This window comes from Trachypithecus francoisi, unplaced genomic scaffold, assembly GCF_009764315.1.
Source record: "Trachypithecus francoisi isolate TF-2019V2 unplaced genomic scaffold, Tfra_2.0 Lachesis_group16, whole genome shotgun sequence".
NCBI classification, from domain to species: domain Eukaryota; kingdom Metazoa; phylum Chordata; class Mammalia; order Primates; family Cercopithecidae; genus Trachypithecus; species Trachypithecus francoisi.
Window position 1 is genome coordinate 27,153,406 of NW_022681461.1, and position 19,194 is coordinate 27,172,599.

At 42.4% G+C, this 19,194-nt stretch overlaps 1 protein-coding gene and 1 long non-coding RNA gene across 5 annotated transcripts in view; one reads left to right on the forward strand and one right to left on the reverse strand.

Moving 5' to 3' along the window:
* Positions 1-19,194, forward strand: part of TRPM3 (transient receptor potential cation channel subfamily M member 3) — a 332,704-nt gene that overhangs the window by 248,711 nt on the left and 64,799 nt on the right. For all 4 annotated transcript variants that reach the window (XM_033237111.1, XM_033237115.1, XM_033237113.1 and 1 more), the window contains 3 exons: positions 1,775-1,915; positions 8,859-8,987; positions 13,647-13,898. In XM_033237111.1, coding sequence (XP_033093002.1) covers positions 1,775-1,915; positions 8,859-8,987; positions 13,647-13,898 — 522 coding nt within the window. The remainder of the gene's footprint in view (positions 1-1,774; positions 1,916-8,858; positions 8,988-13,646; positions 13,899-19,194) is intronic.
* Positions 4,295-19,194, reverse strand: part of LOC117098481 — a 129,878-nt gene continuing 114,978 nt past the window's right edge. Inside the window, exons 2-3 of the long non-coding RNA XR_004443429.1 lie at positions 8,877-8,963; positions 4,295-6,578 (exon numbers count right to left, since the gene is read on the reverse strand). This is a non-coding gene — a long non-coding RNA (uncharacterized LOC117098481). The remainder of the gene's footprint in view (positions 6,579-8,876; positions 8,964-19,194) is intronic.

Here is a 19,194-nt window from a genome sequence, read left to right on the forward strand (position 1 = left end):
TTAACTCAAGGGACTTTTGCAGCCGGAGTCCACAAAGCAATGGAAGTTACCTTCTCCAGAAATCCTATTGGTTACAGGTCAATCATTTGTGATTATTACATAGTTGAATAAAGTGGATATTTGAGGTAATGAACCAAGTAGTGGAAACTAATATTTGTATACTTTAGGTAAAGTGGCTTTAAGCCAGAATTATCTAGGTTTGTCTCTATTCTCAATTTTGAAACTCATGCATTGTTTCTATAATGAGCTGTCTCAGCTTTGAGCTCATTTCCCAGTACTCTGTCTTGCCCCAAATCCTTGTCAGTCCTGAGCAGTTATAAAGTTTTACCCTGTCCTCACGTTATAAAAATCTCCAAACTTTGTGAAACTAGCTTTATGGTAGAACAGTACTGAAGAATTAAAGCCAAGAAAGTATGCTGTTATAGATTCTAATAACACTTTTTTTTCTAGTGAGTGATCTCAACTAGATCATTTTAGTGAAGAGTGTGTAAGAAGGTCTCAGTTCACTTTAAAGTCTAGCTAGTGTTTACTGAGTAGTTATTAAGTGCCAGATGCTCCCTGACTTGTAGGCCAACCCTATAGTGGGTACTTTATTACGCTCATTTTACAGTTAAAGAAACTAAGTCTCAGAGTGGTTAAAAACCTTTCCCGTGGTGCCACCGATTTGAAGTGTCTGAGTTAGGACTCAGTCTCCCATCTGAGTTACCCAGGGCCTGGAACTCTTCCTCAGTTAAATTATTATAGTTGTTGTCACTGCTACTGTTGTCATGAATGAGAAGGAAATGATTCTACTCTCAAGGAAGTTTCCAGCATCTTGGAGATGAGGACCTCTCAAGGTCAGGCCTGACTGGAATCCTTCTCCTAGTCCCACGTAGTTGCAGAGGCAGGCAGTGTTCACAGGAACCACCATAAAACTAGTACCAGCAGTAATTCAGGATTTACAGTGTTTGAAATCAGGGAAGAGGCTTAATTGACTCACAGTTCTGCATGGCTGAAGAGACCTTGGGAAACTTACAATCATGGTGGAAGGCAAAGGGAAAGGAAGGCATGTCTTATATGGTGGCAGGAGAGAGAGGGAGTGAGGAAATGCCAAACTTTAAACCATCAGCCCTCATGAGAACTCACTATCACCAGAACAGCATGGGGGAAACTGCCCCCATGATCCAATCACCTCCCACCAGGTCTCTCCCTTGACACGTGGGGATTACAACTCAAGATGAGATTTGGGTGGAGACACAGAGCCAAACCATATCACTAACCTAACTAAGTTCCAGGCACTGCAGATCATTTACCTCTTGAGTATTCACAACCTTTGGATAAATTAGGTATGCTGGTCCAATCGACCTTTGACTTAAGGGTCATTAGCATTTGAAGAGACAGAATTTGAATCCAGATCTAGCCTGTTTCATGATAGAGAGAGCGAGCAGGTAGGGAGGAAGAATAGATTCTTGAAGTCTGGCCTTCCCAGGCTACACCCTTTCTTCCTCTCTGGACTCTGGGTATCATCTATTACCCACATCTTCTAGAAGTCCCAGAGTGGAAGAGAAGAGAATGGTCAAGAAATATACCCAAGGCCCTCCATCTCAGGCAAAGGGTATTCACAGATGATACGTGTAGGACAATTGCACCCATAGGAAACGTACAACCTCTAAATCTCTGGGGCCTTGGGTTCTTAGGTTCTATGGGCATCCTTTCCTCATCTGTAAAATGAACACATTGAATTACATGCTCTCCAGAGCCCTGCCATGATAGTATCGATTCTCTTCCACCATAGGCCATGTTGGGACGAAACAACGGGGAGTCCTCCAGGAAGAAGGATGAAGAGGAAGTTCAGAGCAGGCATCGGTTAATCCCCCTCGGCAGAAAAATCTATGAATTCTACAATGCACCCATCGTGAAGTTCTGGTTCTATACAGTAAGCACATTTCCTTTTCTCCTTCCTAGTGGATGGCCACAAGGAGCCAATGTCCATTTCTCATGTACCTGTGTGGTTTTCTCTGCAAGTCGTAAGTGCCACACACACAGGAGTGAAAGTTCTGTGACTTTGCTTTTTCAATAGCTTTGCAAGATTTGTGGCGTTTTGTTAGGCAGCTTTCACAGGCCACATTTTGCCTCCTCTCAGAAAACAGAGGAAATGGTGGAGGTGAGAACTAACAGAAATAGAGGTGAGATGAGTATGAGTCTTGTCTAACAGGAAAGTAGATACGCTTTTCTGAAATACTTGATGTTTTGAATAGATGAGGGCTATATCACAGTTGCCCATTTTAGATGCCAGTCCTGGAATTGGGGGTACTTTTGGCAGGTAAGGAGTAAGGAGAGTGTGGAAGTAACACCACTAAAGAAGGCAGTGTGTGTGTGTGTGTGTGTGTGTGTGTGTGTGTAACTACTCCCAATCTGCTAGTGTCATCAAACAACCTTTCTTGTTCCAACAAAATTAACAATATGCAAACCACAGCAGCAAAAGCTACTCAAAGGAAACCTGCAATCATGGCTAACATTGCTTAGTATGCACATCATGTAAACATTTTTCTGCCTGCAAAAGAGTGGCTTGTCCTTGAAATGACCTTCTGATATGGTAGAAATGGTTCAATTATTGGTTCTCCACGTCTACTGTTCAGTGATTTTTTTTTTTAAGGTGAGCTTTTGGCCCAGGTCATCTCTGATTCTTTCCAGTCACGGTGGAACTGTGCCAGATGAAGGATAGTGCATCTGTATTTTTAGCCCTTGCCACAACCAGCTGCATAGCAGTCATTTGAGTCAGCAACAGGATAATCTGTATCTGAGGCCAAAATGACTCAAATGACTAGATGAGGTGCTTTTCATGTGGTCCTGTGTGCTAACAACACTTAACATTGACTTTAAAGTTGGGTTTCTCTAGTTCAGTGCTATTAACATTTAGGGTAGGATAATTCTTCATTGTGGGGGGCTGCCCCCAACAGGTAGCATGTTTTACAGCATGCCTGGCCTCTACTCAGTGGCAACTCTTCATCCCCCAAGTATGACAAGCAAAATGTCTCCAGACGTTGCTAAATGTCCCCTTGTGGGATAAAATTGCCACCATTCGGAAACTACCACTTTGAAGTGTGGTCTTGAGGGAGGATAGGATATTATCAAAATATAAATATTTATTAGATGTTTTCAGTGAAGTAAAAATTCAAATTTATCAATGGTAGGAAAAGAGAAAAATTATCTCCCCCCAAAAATAACTGAGGCATGCAAAAATCATTTCTATTCATATATTTTATACAGCTCTATATTATTTTTAACCTTGCAGAAAACAGCTTAGTGGTGACAAGCATGGACTTTGGAATCAGACAGCCTGGGTGGGAATCCCATCTGCAATTCTTACTGTGTGCCCTCAAACAACTTAACTTCCCATTCTGTCCACAGTTTTCTTAAGATGCCAATAATAGTAGTTCCGATTTTATAGAATTTAATGAAGATTAAATGTGTTAAAACATATAAAGCATTTAGAACAGTTCCTTGACATGTAAGTACAACGTAACTGTGACTATTGTTTCTTCTAGGCTATTCATATTGCATAGCAATAGATAGTGTTGTGTTGTGTTCATCCATCCACTCAACAAAAATAATATCTTTTATTGAGTACCTACTATGTTTGAGGCAATGTTCTAGGTACTATTTAAGTACTCTCTGTAATCCTAACAAACAAACAACCATTTTATCAAGATAATATTTATGTATTTATTTAGGAGAGACAGGGTCTTTCTTACTCTGCCCCCCAGACTGGAGTGCAGTGGTAAGATCTTGGCTCACTGCAACCTCCACCTCCTGGGTTCCAGTGATTCTCATGTCTCAGCCTCCCGAGTAGCTGGGATTACAGGTGTGTACCACCACACCCAGCTAATTTTTGTATTTTTAATAGGGATGGGGTTTTGCCATGTTGGCCAGGCTGGTCTCGAACTATGGGCCTGCCTCGGCCTCCCAAAGTGCTAGGATTGTAGGTGATTGATAGCCACTGCACCCAGCCTAAGATAATATTTTTGGAGCTATTTTACACCCAGGTCTGTCCTTCCTTTAATATTATGATACCCCAACTGTTAGCTTAGAACAGCGCTTGGCAAACTACAGCTCTCGGGCCAAATTCAACCCATGGCCTATGACTGTGGCCTGCAAACTAAGAATGGTTTTTACATTTTTAAAGGGTCAAAATAAAATTTAAAAAGGAATACTTGAGACATATATTCAAATTGTAGTGTCCATAAATAATGGAGCACAGTCAGACTCTTAATTTCTGTTAAAGGAATTTAATTGCACAATGAACAATTTGTGAATGGGACAGCCTTCCAAGCCAGAGGAGGCTCAGAGACTCCACCAGGGCCACGTGGTGGAAGATTTGTGGGCAGAAAAAGGGAAGTGGCATACAGAAAATGGAAGTGAGGTACAGAAACAGCTGGATTGGTTACATCTCAGCATTTGCCTTTTTTGAACACATTTTGAGCAGTTGGCTACATTTGATTGACTGACTGAAACTCAGTGATTGATTGGTTTTGTTACACCTTCATTCGTTACAGTTCACAATGTACAAAGAAAGAAAACTTTAGGTCGAACTTAAAATATGTAAGGAGGCAGCTTTAGGCTAAACCTCATTTAACATTACCAGTAGGCTGGCTGCTTTTGTGCTACCACATCGAGTTAATGAGTGGTGAGAGACAATGAGTGGTGAGAGACAGAGAGAGACTATCAGATCTACAAAGCCTTAAAAGTTAACCAGTTGGCCATTTGCAGAAAAAGTTTACATACTCCTGAGAGCAGAAATCAGTAGACGTAACAGTATCAACATTTCTAAAACTTCCATGATGACAAGGGCGTTTTGTTAGAAATGCAAATTTCTAGCCCCATCATAGACCCATGGAATCAAATCTTCATGAAGGAGCCTAAGAGGCTGTGTTAGTTTAACCAGCTTCCCAGGAGAAACTTGAGACACGCTGCTTTGCTTATGTCATTGGCAGCTTGTTGGGAGGCTACCGCTTTGGGGAGTGGGGCCTGTGTGTCCAGCACCCTTCTGCATGGCTGAGTTGACCTCAGCAAACCCATCAGACTGGATCCCCTAGGTCCATTCAGTTGTGTTTTCATGATTCTCCAACATTCATCTTCACATATTGACAAAGCCCAGGCCTCGAGGAAGTGATCGGAAATGAGGTATGCCAGTCTTTTGACTCACCAGACATGCCTAACAATACAATTCCGTTTCAGATTGAAGGTCCCATGTACTTTACTTTGGGCTGTGTTTTTCTCTGTAAGAATATTTCTCACCAGATTTCCAAAAATGGTCTGTCCTACTCTCCCAAGTTTCTGAAAGGTAGGACACACCTCATTTCCGTGTAACCTCACTTCTGCATTGTAGCAAGTTTCTCTAGGAGTAGGTTGGGTCCTCTTTTGGTCCGAGAAGAAAGCAGGCAGGGGTCCAGCTGGCTCCTCGACCCTGCTTGTGTTGAGAGCCTATTTCAGGTATCTGGCTGGAGAGGATTCAAATTCAAGGTGTGAAGTGGCTCTGAGTTTCTCTAGCAGTGACCAGCTGTATCCTCTACGAGACCATGTGCCCTTCTGCTCTCCAGAGGTAGTAGAAAAAGGCCCAGGTAGAAGTGAGGAAGAGCAAAGTCCCACCAGGGATCCATAGCAAGCTGTGGCAGGCTTTGGTGCTTGTGTTTGACAGTTTAAGAAGCATGAATCTTAGTTAATGGAAAATGCATAGAAAGATTATATGTTAATAAAACACAAATTCTTAGAGTTCTCCCACTGACTTAAATAAGACTCATAGGTTCAAAAGCTTGGACATTCTACATGCAGAGTGTTAAAGCTTACAGAATATATATATACACACACATACAATTAAAGCATGTCATGTCAAGATAATCTACAGCAAGGCTGCATGAATGTTGGTGAGTTCTGTGATAGGCTGCTTCCAAGACAGCAGCCAGTCCTCTGTTGTGCCATCTAAACATAAGACCCTATTTTCAGAAGTCTGTATTTTGAGAGTTGTACCAAAATATTATATTATAGCTTGACTATGGAAAAAGTTCATTATAGAGTAACTGTGATGTAAAAACCAGGCAGGGGCTAAAAATGATGAATGTGGAGGAAGCATAACCAATAATGAGGGCAATTTTAAAAAGAAAAAAAAAGGGGAGAGGTGTGAATAGTTAATTGGGGATCAAAGGGAAGTAAGGACTAAGGGAAGAGGAGACAAAAAGAATAACAGAAGCATCTTGAAAAAAAAATGGTGGCTATTAGCTAGCATTTATTGGGTCTCTATAGTGTGTTGGGAGAGACAGACAGACAGATAGATATTATAGATCCCCAGTCATTACAAAGGCCCTATAAGGAAAGTGGAAGTGATCCCATGTTACAGAATGGAGGCCCAGGCAGGTTAACCTTACAAAAGATGATACATCTAGAAAGTGAGCTGGGATTTAAATCCAAGCTTCACTGATACCTATGCCTACCTTCCTTCCACTAAACACATTAGACTTGTATTCAGAGGACAGATGTAGGTTCAAGGAGTTACTTACGTACTAAAATGCAGAGGTTCTGGAAGAATGTGCATGTCACTGGGCCTACATATGAAAAGAGAAGATAATGCTTTGGAATGTTTTGCAATGAATTGGGCAAAATGATAAAACCAGGGCAGTTAACAATATTCATTTCGCCTATAAGTGATGGAATCTGACCCAACTAAGAGAAGGAAGCAAAGAGAGAGAAGGATTTTAAGTCAGACGGAGGCTGAGAGTATATTTTAGAGTTCTAACCACTGAAGTCCTTTTTTTGTTTTTTGCAGTCTGTACTCACAGGACTACAGAATTAATGCCAGTGTATTATAATGGTAAACGGAAACCATATGAACCAAGTTCCATTTTGAACTGATTTTTAAACAGCGTCCTACACAATTTTAAGTAAACTCTTTCATGAGAAGTTTTCATGATTTGCCAATGCTCCTGAAGATGGGGAGGGGTAGGAACCTAGGCATAGGTTGAAATGATAGGCCCTGGGGGGTGGGGGGATGCCAGCACAAACCATGCAGGTAGAGAGTGAGCCCAGATGTCCAGCTCTCATAAGTGATCTTATTTAACTCCGACCTACTTCACCCTTTAAGTGATGAACTTGAGGTCAGGAGTTCAAGACCAGCCTGGCCAACATGGTGACACCCCCGTCTCTACTAAAAATACAAAAATTAGCCAGACACAGTGGCAGGTGCCTGTAATCCCAGCTACTGGAGGGGCTGAGGCACAAGAATCGCTTGAACCCACGAAGAGGAGATTTGCAGAGAGCCAGGATCACAGCACTGCACTCCAGCCTGGGCAATAGAGTGAGGCTGAGTCTCCAAAAAAAAAAAAAAGAATCCATTCATTCACCCGGGCATGGTGGCTCAAGCCTGTAATCCCAGCACTTTGGGAGGCCAAGCTGGGGGGATCTCTTGAGCCCAGGAGTTTGAGATCAGCCTGGCCAACAAAGTGAGATGCTGTCTCTACTGAAAATACAAAACTTAGGCTGAAGTAGGAGAATCACCTGAGCCCAGGAAGTCAACGCTACAAGAAGCCGAGATCACAATGCCACTGCACTCCAGCCTGGGCGACGGGAGTGAGACCCTGTCTCAAAACATAAGAGAATCCTTCTATTATAAAAGGAAAGGGGGAGTTAGAGAGGGAGGGAGGAAGTTTTCTTAGTAGAGAAAGCAGCATATCCCCCCAGAGAGGCTGCAGCTTCCTCTACCTTCTATAAGCTGCCTTCCCAGCTCCAAAGTCACGCAATACCTCCAGACCCCTCAAGGCCTCCATCCTTTCACCCACAATGTGTCTGTCTATTCTTTGGTACAACCACTCTGAAGAGTGCAGCAGATTTTAATAAACTCCCTCTTGGTTCCTGCTCACAGCCCCTGAGGCCCCTAAGGCCAGTGAGTACCTCACTCAACTTGAGGCATTGCCTAAGGAAGGCCCAGCTAGTCTGCCATTTCCCTTAAGCTGAGTCTTCTCTCAAGGCTCCTCAGCCTCTTATGAAAGAGCCTCACCAGTTTCCCTGCACTTTACTCACCTTGACACAACTGAATCTTCCAAGAACAGTCATCAAACCTGGGGAGTTCTTCCCAGACATCCAGCAATTCAGCCAGTCACATCAGGATTCAACCCCAAAGAGCCAGAGCCTCTTGGGGATTAAACCCCACACCCGTCCACGAAAGGCCACACAGACCCTTTCCTTTCTATAAATTGTGTTGTCTTTTCTTGTGTTGTTTCAATGAAGCCGACACCAAGGAGGAATATTTTAACTTGGGTAGGGCAGGAAAGTGGTGAAATGAAAACACATGAAACCCTCCCAGGGCACTGACAAACCCAACTCTTTAAGCCTGGGCTAACTTTATGTTGGGTTGACCAGTTTACAGGTGTTACATGCGTCTTCCTTTTCCTTTTCTTCTCACAGACACTTATTCTGCCTGGCATTCATGAAGCAAAAATCCACTGTGCTGCCCTAGTTTAAGAACCTAAGGTCCACGCCTGAGCAAGAGCAGCCACTGACAGCCAAGATTCCCTTTTTAGCCGAGAAAACACACACACAAAAATGGGTAACTGCAAGACGAAATGATGCATCATGACACATAGATTTAAGCAAAGCACCAGATCCCCACAGACACATGTACGGGTCAAAAGGAAGATTGCATATTATAATCTTTCAAGTATCACTGTCTTTTCTAATTCTTTTGGTAGTTTAGCACCTTCGAGTTCATTTTGTCATAAATTCTGTGTCCTGCTTGCTGACCTTGTTCTGTGCTGCTGTGCAGTGGCCATGGCTGATGCTGAGGCTCCTGGGCCTGAACAGCCAGACCACTGTATTGTATTTCCTCACAGCTGGCATATATCGGATACCTGATGCTCTTCAACTATATCGTGTTAGTGAAGATGGAACGCTGGCCGTCCACCCAGGAATGGATCGTCATCTCCTATATTTTCACCCTGGGAATAGAAAAGATGAGAGAGGTAACAGCTTTGATAAAATAAAACATAAGAGAAAGACAGTGGTTAAGTTCTATCTGTGGACGGAGGGGACAGGAAGATGCCTGGGATGCAAATTAGGGTGGAAACTGTTTTTCTCTAACGCTACCACAGCTGCTGCTTAGCTCTGACAAACCTGGGAAGGCTCACAGTGTGGTGCTGATAGGGGTATAACTCCCTGAGTGTTTAGGATTTGGTCTATTCTCTGCTAACATAGCTTTTGTCCCAAGAAGGCGTCCAGTTGTTTTTGATGCCGTTTACATGTCTTTACTCATCCCTATAAACATGGCTTTCTAGATTTTGCCACTTTTAACTCCCATTTCACCCCTTTATTCTGTGTGTCTTCGGACACAGCCTGCCAATACCTGTGACTCTCCAGATGTGTTTCGGCTGTTCTAGGAGGAACTCTGCTTTCACGCCTTCATTGGATTTATTCTCTGGTTTATTTCTTCTCAACATTCTGCTCGCACCTGCTGGACACCAACCACTCTGCCAGCGGTAGGGACCACCAAGGTGGACTGAACGCAGGTCCTTCGGGTTGTGGGTGCAGGGTCCCTCTTTTCTCCCCCAACTTCTGTGGCCTAAAAGGAGCCCTCAAAATGCCATCCCTAAGTGGTTTATTTGAAATCAGAGCTAACCTCAGGGGCCCATCAGATTCAGAGCTGCTAAAAGAATGTGATCAAGCAAAAGTCCACAAGAGGGCTCTGCAGCCCCGCTCAATGTTCACTCCGAGCTCCTGTTTCATCAGGGAAAGCCATTAGGGAAGAAAGGCCTAGTAGGAGGTAGTGCTGATTTCTCTTTCCTGAAATGACAGTAAGCAGGACAGGCCCTTTCTGGAGGAAATGCTCCCGTTCAAGTCCACTGAGTCTCTAAGAGCTCAGGAACAACCCTAATTGCTGTACTACAGCGGGTGGGGAAATATACTGGACACCGTAGGAAAAACGGACTCTTATAAATCCACAACTTCACTCTTGCCTTCATTACAAAGACAGGTTAAAAGGCAAGCGTTTCAGCTCTAGAATGGTCTCTTCCGGAGAAAAGATGCGATACCTGTTAGATGCAGTTGTATTGGGATCAAATGTCTTATCTTTCAAGCCCTTGTCTTGAGTTTTTCAACTATTTAGGGGATATTTTAACTCCGACTACCATCTCCCCATCCTGAGAACCTGGGGGTGGGTCTGCTAGTCCCATTTTACAAGAGCCTGGATTGAAAAAAAAAAAAAAAAAGGAATGCCTTGCCTTGTTCCAGCTTGTCGTCTACACTTTGGTCTTCCCATTCATGGTGCCTTTTCTTCTTGACCAATGTTGTGGATTTCCCATTTGTAAACTGAAAAACAGTAATAAATTTGCTTTGGTCTTTGTGCAGCTCTCTGAGAACTGAGGCCTGCTCCTGCTGGGGCCCTGTGGCTGGGCTGTGCCAGCTGGCACTCGAGCGATTTAACGCCTAGAAGCATATTCCTTCCCCATGATAAGCAGAAAAGGGAAGGACTCGAGCAGGGAGATTGGAGTCTCTCCAGGGACCAGACTGGGAGAAGACAGGGAGCAGTCTGTACTCCGCGGACTGTTCTGGCAGAGGCTGCCAAATGGGCAGGCTGCCAGGAGCCTCGAGGCCTGGATATCCATTTCTCCTGAAGAGCCATAGAATAGTAGGGAGGGCAGAGCTTTGGAGGCTGGGGTCAGGAAGGGGTCAACCGAAGGCTCCTCGCTTCCTGTGGGGAGTGAGGCAGTGACCACCTCCGAGTCTGACCTTTTCCTCTGCAGCCCAGTGAGGTGGCGCCCCAACCCCTGTGTCCTGCCCTGAACTCACTGAAGAGTTGCTTGACGACCAAGGGGTGAGGACCCCACGGGGTGAGGACCCCACAGGCCGTGCCCTTCCTGCCTCCTCCCAGTCAGCACGCAGGACCTCCAGGGCTCAGACGCAAGATCCTGGAAATGTGGAAAAGTTTGCATGCTTTGGTGCCTTCCCAGGAATACACAAGGAAGGCTTTGTGGTTTCCCATGATGCCCCCATTCCCAGCCCCACATATTTCTGCCTGGAGTCACTAAAGCAAGCCCCGGGAATCCCTTAATAGCATGGCACTGTTTACAGTGTGCGTGGGTAGACGTTATCTCATCTGGATCCTCCCCCGACCCCACAACCCTATGAGGTCGATGGTGTGACTATGACATCCCACTGCACAGGTCTGGGAACTGAGACTCGGGATTTAAGCAATTTCCCTGTATCCCGCAGCTAGAAAGGACAACTGAGTATGAAACCTGACGGATCCATCCCTAGACTCAGTGCTCTTTCTACTCCCCCACGAGGCTCCTCAGGCTCCCAGGGTTCTAAGACAGGTGCCTGAGGGCTGGTTCGAGAGGTGGAGGAGGCAGGGGGGACTCTTGACTTTCCACTTCTGCTTCACCCCAGACTGTTCTGCTCTCATCTCATCTCTTTTTTTTTAATGTTGGGACTTTACTAAAAAATCCTTCACTGTTTAAAAGTTATGCTACAAACCTCTATGTTTAGCAGTTTTAGGAAAGTGTGAGCAAAGGGCTGGAAAAGCTCAAGGCATTGCCTGTCAAACCCCTCTCCCAGCTACAGACACGGATTTTTACTCCGTTAAGATGCAGCCAGGGAGTGAGAAGGCATCAGGACACCACCAGCTGCAGAGATTGCTGATGCCTAGGACAGTGGTTCTCAAACTGTGGCCACCAGGCAGGCGCTGGGAACTTGTCAGAAATGTAAATCCTCCACCCCACCCCCAGCCTACTGAAGCAGAAACTCCAGACGGAGGGCCCAGCATGGATCGTTTACCCAGCCCTCCAGGTGATTCTGATGTGCATTCAAGTTTAGAAACTCTGGGCTAGGGCTGAGGGCAGGACACTGCCTATGAAAAACAGGGATCCCAGGCAGCTCCTGGTACCCTGCTCAGCCTTCCAAGCCCCAGCCCTAACTTACTAAAACCTGTCTTCCTTAGTATTTCAGGATTAGGTAAATCATTATAGTGGACATGTGGATTCACACAAGCCTCCAATCTTTCCTCTCCTTTGAGAGGTTCTGAGGTGGGGAAAGGGGTTGGTCATGGTTTGAAGAGATGGAATCCTCAGAGGCAAACACCAGCAATTGAGGAAGGTGGCCCGGGTGCAGCTTCAGTAAGTGGGGTTCCCTGGCTTCTCACATCCTGGGGCAGTCTGTGGTACAGGATGGGTGCAACTCCTGCTGTCCAGCTGTGCATTTCATAGACCCATGTGTGGTAGCCCCTCTAAGTTTAAGGTAAGGCAAGAGTCCCACAAAGGAGTTACGATATGCAAGGGACTGGAAATTGCTCTTAGTGCCTACACGACAGTCAGTCTGTTGACAAATATGTATTGAGTTTCTATTATGTAACAGGCCTGGGGTACAAAGGGTCTGCCCTCAGAGTTTCAGTCTAGGAAAGAGAGAAGAGTGGATGGATGGATGAATAAATAGATGACTGATTGACAGGCATACACACATACTCATACACACATACATATACAAGCATACAGAAGATAATTTCATATAGTGATAAAAACTCCAAAAAAATAAATAGGGTAATATATTGGAGTGACTTGGGGACATGAAGTCTGCTGCAGCTAAAGTAGTCAAAAAAGGCCTTCCTAAAAAGGGGACATTTGATTGGAGACCTTGAAGATGAAGAGGAGCCAAATATAGATCTGGGAGAAGAAAGTGATGAACAGAAGGAATAAGTACAAGCATCCTGAATATCGAATAAACTTGTTATGCTTAAGAGATGACCAGTATGGCTGTAGGGTAGAGAATAAGGGAGAATACGGTGGGATGTGAAATGAGGCCACCGTAAAGAGTTTGGATTTTTCACTATTTGTAATGGACGTCATCAGAAAGCTCAAGCATACAAGTATGATCGTTTGCTTTAGTTTCTGTTGTTGTTCATTTGTCTCATAAGTTTTTTTTTAATTGAGGTATAATTTATCTATAATTGAACAACTCCTAAGGGTGGAGCTTGATGAGCTTTTACCTATGCGTATAACCTGGTAATCGCCAGCCAGATCTTTAAAGATCCAGGCTTTTAAATATCATTCTTTGTGCTGCTCAGAGAATGGGTTGAGGGTAAGTGGGCAATGAGGATGATGGGGATACCAGTTAGAAGGCTGCTGCAATCTGCAAGATGTGATGGAGCTTAGAATAGGGCGGCAGCAGTGGAGGTGGTGAGAAGTAGTTGGCTAGGTTGCATTTAGAAATAGAGGTGATAGGACTTGGTGCAGAGGATGTGGGATGTGAAAGAGAAAAATGGAAGAGTCTTCCCAAGTGAGCAGCCTGAGGAACTCAATATGGTGGCACTGTTTACTGAGATAAAGGGAGACTTCAGAGATTTGCAGCATACTAGGATTGAATCATTTTATAGCAAAACTCATATGTGTGTCTTAGAATTTTACCACCACCCAAAGAATCAAAATTATTGCTTATATGTGCCTTTGGAATACTGCAGCTGAATAATCGCCTAAGCTTAGCTCAATTGGACTTTTATAGCAGGCAAGTATTTAAGTAGATATAGGTAGACAAAGCAAGCTAGTAACATTAGCCAACAGACCAAGCACTTCCCAACTGGGCTGAAAATATAGACAGAAACCAGACCTAACCCTGCTCTCCTTCCTGCCTTACAGATTCTGATGTCAGAGCCAGGGAAGTTGCTACAGAAAGTGAAGGTGTGGCTGCAGGAGTACTGGAATGTCACGGACCTCATTGCCATCCTTCTGTTCTCTGTCGGAATGATCCTTCGTCTCCAAGACCAGCCCTTCAGGAGTGACGGGAGGGTCATCTACTGCGTGAACATCATTTACTGGTACATCCGTCTCCTAGACATCTTCGGCGTGAACAAGTATTTGGGCCCATATGTAATGATGATTGGAAAAATGGTAAGCAGGGTCTTCTGATTTCATGTTATAAGTTTTCAGAGGAGGAGTGGTGATAAAAGATAGAGGGAAATAATTCTTTTGGGCCTGCTATCAAAGTCTAAATGAGATGGCCCTAGAGGCGTTTTATTTTATAAATTCCTTCTGAATGTTTGGGGGTTTGACTACATCTATATACAAAACTGGGTAATTTATCCATCAGTCACTCATTCATTTACTGAAAAATATATAAAGATCATCTATTTTGTGCTGGACAGTGGACTAGGAGTTGGGTATACAAAGATGTTATTTCCATGAGATTAAAACTGATGGAAGAGAGAGAGGGAGGGAGGGAGGGAGGAATTACCATACCATGTGAAAAATGCTGTAATAGAGGTGTGTATAAAGTACAACAAAACCATAGAAAAGATAGTATAGATCAGAAAAAGCACACAGAGGTTACATTTTAGCTGGGTGTTGGAGAAGGAATGGGTCTCCACTACAAATTTTTAACAGATTTTTTAAAGATCCTGTGTTTTTAAATAAAGTTCTAGAAAATGCCTTTCCCTACACAAAGGAAAGAAAAATATAATTAATTTGCGCTGAGCTGAGTTGGGTTGGGTTTGAATTGAACATTCAGTTCTATCATGCATCATGTGTTTGTTACACTACTGGAAAATGATGTCTATTAAGAACTAGGTTCCGGAATGATGCTCCTACTTATCAAATTCTTGAAGAAAAAATCCCAGGTAGCAAGCTAATATGCTGCCCTACAAATGGCCGAGGACTTGTTCCAATAGTCCTTGACCACACACCAGTTTCCACACTTTTTCCATAGAGACTGAACCCTAGGAGGACAGCATCATGTGCATCTGGGAGTGCATCAGTAAATGAGCTTCCTCTCAAAACTCACTAGAGGAAGAATAAGAGCCTGGAGCCAGAACTGGGTACTTTTAATCAGTTCTCCCAGTTTTGAGTGTGTCCCCTTTTCACCTTTACAAGATATATGTGGAAAAGCCAAGTACATCTGTCCTACCATGACGAATACCTCTTACTGAAAAACCTTTTTCCTGGTCAGACACGGTAGGTCATGCCTGCAATTCCAGCACTGTGGGACGCTAAGGCAGGCAGATCGCTTGAGCCCAGGACTCTGAGACCAGCTTAGGCAGTACAGTGAGACCCTGATGATACAAAAACTAATGAAAAATTAGGGCTGGGCGCCGTGGCTCACGCCTGTATTCCCAGCACTTTGGGAGGCCGAGGCGGGAAGATCACCTGAGGTCAGGAGTTCGAGACCATCCTGACCAACATGGAGAAACCCCATCTCTACTAAAAATACAAAATTAGCCGGGCATGGTGGCATATGCCTGTAATCCCAGCTACTTGGGAGGCTGAGGCAGGAGAATCACTTGAACCCGGGAGGCGGAGGTTGCAGTGAGCCAAGATCATGCCATTGCACTCCAGCCTGGGCAAGAAGAGCAAAACTCTGTCTCAAAGAAAAAGAAAAGAAATGAAAAATTAGCAGGATGTGGTGACATGAGCCTCTGATCCCAGCTACCTGGGAGCCTGAGGTGGGAGGGTCACCTGAGCCCAGAGTTCAAGACAGTGGTGAGATACTTTTTCTCAAAAAAAAAAGATAGAGAAAAACCTCTTTGCTAATATCTTTCACTTCACTTGAGCCATTGAAACCAACGATCAGTTAATAGATGTTCTTTTTGAGACAGTGTTTCACTCCATCACCCAGGCTGGAATGCAGTGATGCCACCTCTGCCTCCCGGGTTCTAGCAATTCTCCTGCCTCAACCTCCCAAGCAGCTGGGACTACAGTCACCTGCCACCACGCCAGGCTAGTTTTTTGTTTTTATTAGAAACGAGGTTTCACTAGGTTGGCCAGGCTGGTCTCAAACTCCTGACCTCAAGTGTTCTACCCGCCTCAACCTCCCAAAGTGCTGGGATTACAGGTGTGAGCCACTACGCCTGGCTGATATTCTTTATTATTATTACTCAAGATTTACTATATATATCATTGCTAACTCAATATTTATGGAACAGCTCTGTGTATGTATGTGTATGTATATCTCTACTGAAATGAATCTTAAATAACCACGACTTTTCCTACAAAATCACTGACAAACTCATGCTAAGAGTGGAAGAATTTGAATTCAAAATGAATTGGATATAACACATTGAGCAATTTATTTAAACCCCTTTGAGATTTGGTTTACTCATTTCTAAAGTAGTGATGTATACTAAATGCATATCTTATAGGGTTATTGTTGTAATTATTAGAAATAATACATACTAAATGACCAGCTGTGTCTGGCTCATAGCTGGTGGTTGACAAATTATATCTGTTATCATTATGTTCAAATTGCATTTTTTAAATACAATGAAAAAAGGAAAAATTGGTGAGTATAATTATTATGCCGTATTCTTAACCCTACTGTACAAATGGTATTTATAACACCAGCATTGTTTAAGGCAAATATCACCAAACTCATTCTAGAGAGAAAAAAACTTGAATTCATGAGCTTGAGTTACTTACCCAAAACAGAACCCCAGTTCAATTGGGGATTTTTTGACTAGGAAAAAAATGTGTATCTTACTCTATTATACTGCCTGTTATATCATCTTCTTTGCACTTTAACAATGAATTTGAGATTGTGGTGAAAATTCCTGTCTAAAAGCGGAGAGTCTAGATTTAGAGTCTATGGATAGGGCTTAGGAGGTAGAATCTGTGGACCCTCTCTGCAATTTATATATAAAAATGTGTGGGTGTGTGAATTTTCTGGACAGAGGGGACAAGCTTTCATGAGATTCTCAAATGTATTTTCAAGTGGACTCAATGAAGGCAAAGAACTATAATAGTTATAAAATTAGGCCACGTTTTGTCAACCTTGACGCTGCTGATATTGTGGGCTGGATAATTCCTTATTTTAGGAAGCTGTCCTGTGTATCATAGGATATTTAGCAGTATCTACCCAGTGGATGCCAGTAGCATGCACATGTGCACACACTCACACACACACACAAGCAGTTATGACTACAAAAAAGTCTCCAGACATCTCCACGTGTCCCCCAGGGAATGAAATTGGCCTCTGTTGAGAATTACTGCATTCTGTGATTACATACTCAGATTGGTTGTTTTTTTCTGATTGCTACCTTATTTTATTTTAACAAACAAAATCTGAAAAGACCCAAACAAGCCAAATATATTACCCTTTAAAGCCTTGGTAGCATTTATATATTTGGAATAACTAAAGTTATGCTAATGCAGTGAGATTACTTTAAAATCCACGTCTATCATCTTAATAATGGCATAATTATCCCAGTTTTGACTAGAATGAAACCTTACTCAGGAGTGTGCAAGAGGAATGCACTGCATTTTCTCTGCCTTTTAACTTATGAATGACTTAATTTATCAGTCAAGAATAAGTAGAAAATGAGTATATTTGGGGACTTTGCTTCTCTTTCAAGAGGCTTTTAAGATAATCAGTTCAATAATTGATGCACTGATCCAGAAGGTACATAAAATATGCCTATAGAATTTTTCAGTGAGCCAGATGGACTACCAGGCTGGAACTTAAGAAAATGTGCCCAGATGTGTTATACCAAAAGCCTCTCAACATTAGGGAGTTCCCATTCAGCACACAACAGCCAAGTAAGTCCCTGCCTTGTGGCCTAGGGACAGACAGCTGATGAGATTCCTGGACACACAATCATCAGGAGTCCATTTTGAAACTGGTACTATGAGTCTTTGCATAATATACGAAGCCAGTACACCAAATGCCTCACAGCACGGAAAGCCTGCGTATCCGGAAGGACTCCCACTGATCTGCTGCTGGTCCAGAGCCACTTAACAAAATCCTCACTCCTTTCCTCCATATTCCACTTCTCAATGGAATTCTCTAAGCCTAGTACTAAGCTCACTTACATAATTCAGAATCAAAACAATCATAATAGCTATCATTTGCTGTGTGCCAGATACCATGTCAGACATGTCATCATCATACCCCCGGAAATAGGTTTTCGTATCTGTGTTTAATAATTTAATAAACAATTGAACAAGAGACTAAGCAAGGGACAATAATAGGATTCAAATTTCTCTCTGACTCCACAGCCTGACCTCCTTCCAACTCTAATAACAATAATACGTTAACATGTATGAAGAACTTGCCACGTTGTTTCACATGCCAACTCATTTAATCTTCATAAAATGAATGTGTTATTATTCCTCGTTTACAAATAAAACTAGATTAAGCAGCTTGTTCAAGGACACCTAGCTGTATTTCTTTGTCTTTCCTTTCTTTTTTTTAACGTTTAAGAAAGGTTTTATTTTGTTTTTGTAATTATTTTTACTCTTTTTGTGTGGATTTTTTTCCATGTAGCTTTTTACTAGCGTAGTCAACATGAAAACCCAGGTATTCTGACACCAAAGTACATGTGTTTAACCACTACTATATATATATAATATATACATTATATACAATGTATTATATAATGTATATTATATAATACATATTATATAACATACATACATGTATATTATCTATATTTTATATTATATATAATATGCACATGTTATATATAATGTATAATATATAATATGTACATATATAAGCTATATAATGTGTATATTATATATAATGCATATATATCATGTAACATAATGTATATATTATGTATGTTCTACAGCAGAGTATAAAATATATAATGTATATATTACATATAATACATTATGTAATTGCATATATTATATATTATATATATTATATGCGCTCTTCTGTAGAACACAACAGAAAGATATTTACAAGATTAGGACAGAATCATCTCTCTCAATATTGAACCAACTGGACAATTTAGCTTTAAAAAGAGGTGGCCAGCCCCAGTTCCCACTACTAATGCTCTATTTCTGCACTCCACTCTATCAGATTTTGGTATTTGTATGAAAGCTAAGACTTCTTTGAAATATATGAAGCTAAGTGTTTGGGAAGAATGTTTCTTCTCTTTGATTGTTTTGACCCTCTGGATAGACAGCACAATCAATCTGAACAAAAACAACCCTGAGAAATTAAATTAGAACAGTTTCTGTATTTACTGGCTGAGTTTCCTTAGGTCAAACTAGCTTCTAAATCTCATGAGCACAAACCTTCCTCTCCCAACCCATCTTTTAATCAATGTAAATAAACACAACATGAAGGACCCATGTGTGCTTTTTCATTGATAGAACTTTTTGTAAATAAATGATGAAAGAATTTTATAAAATAAGAGAAAGAGAGAGAGGATGAAAAACAGACCCATGTTTCCTATAAAACTGTTTC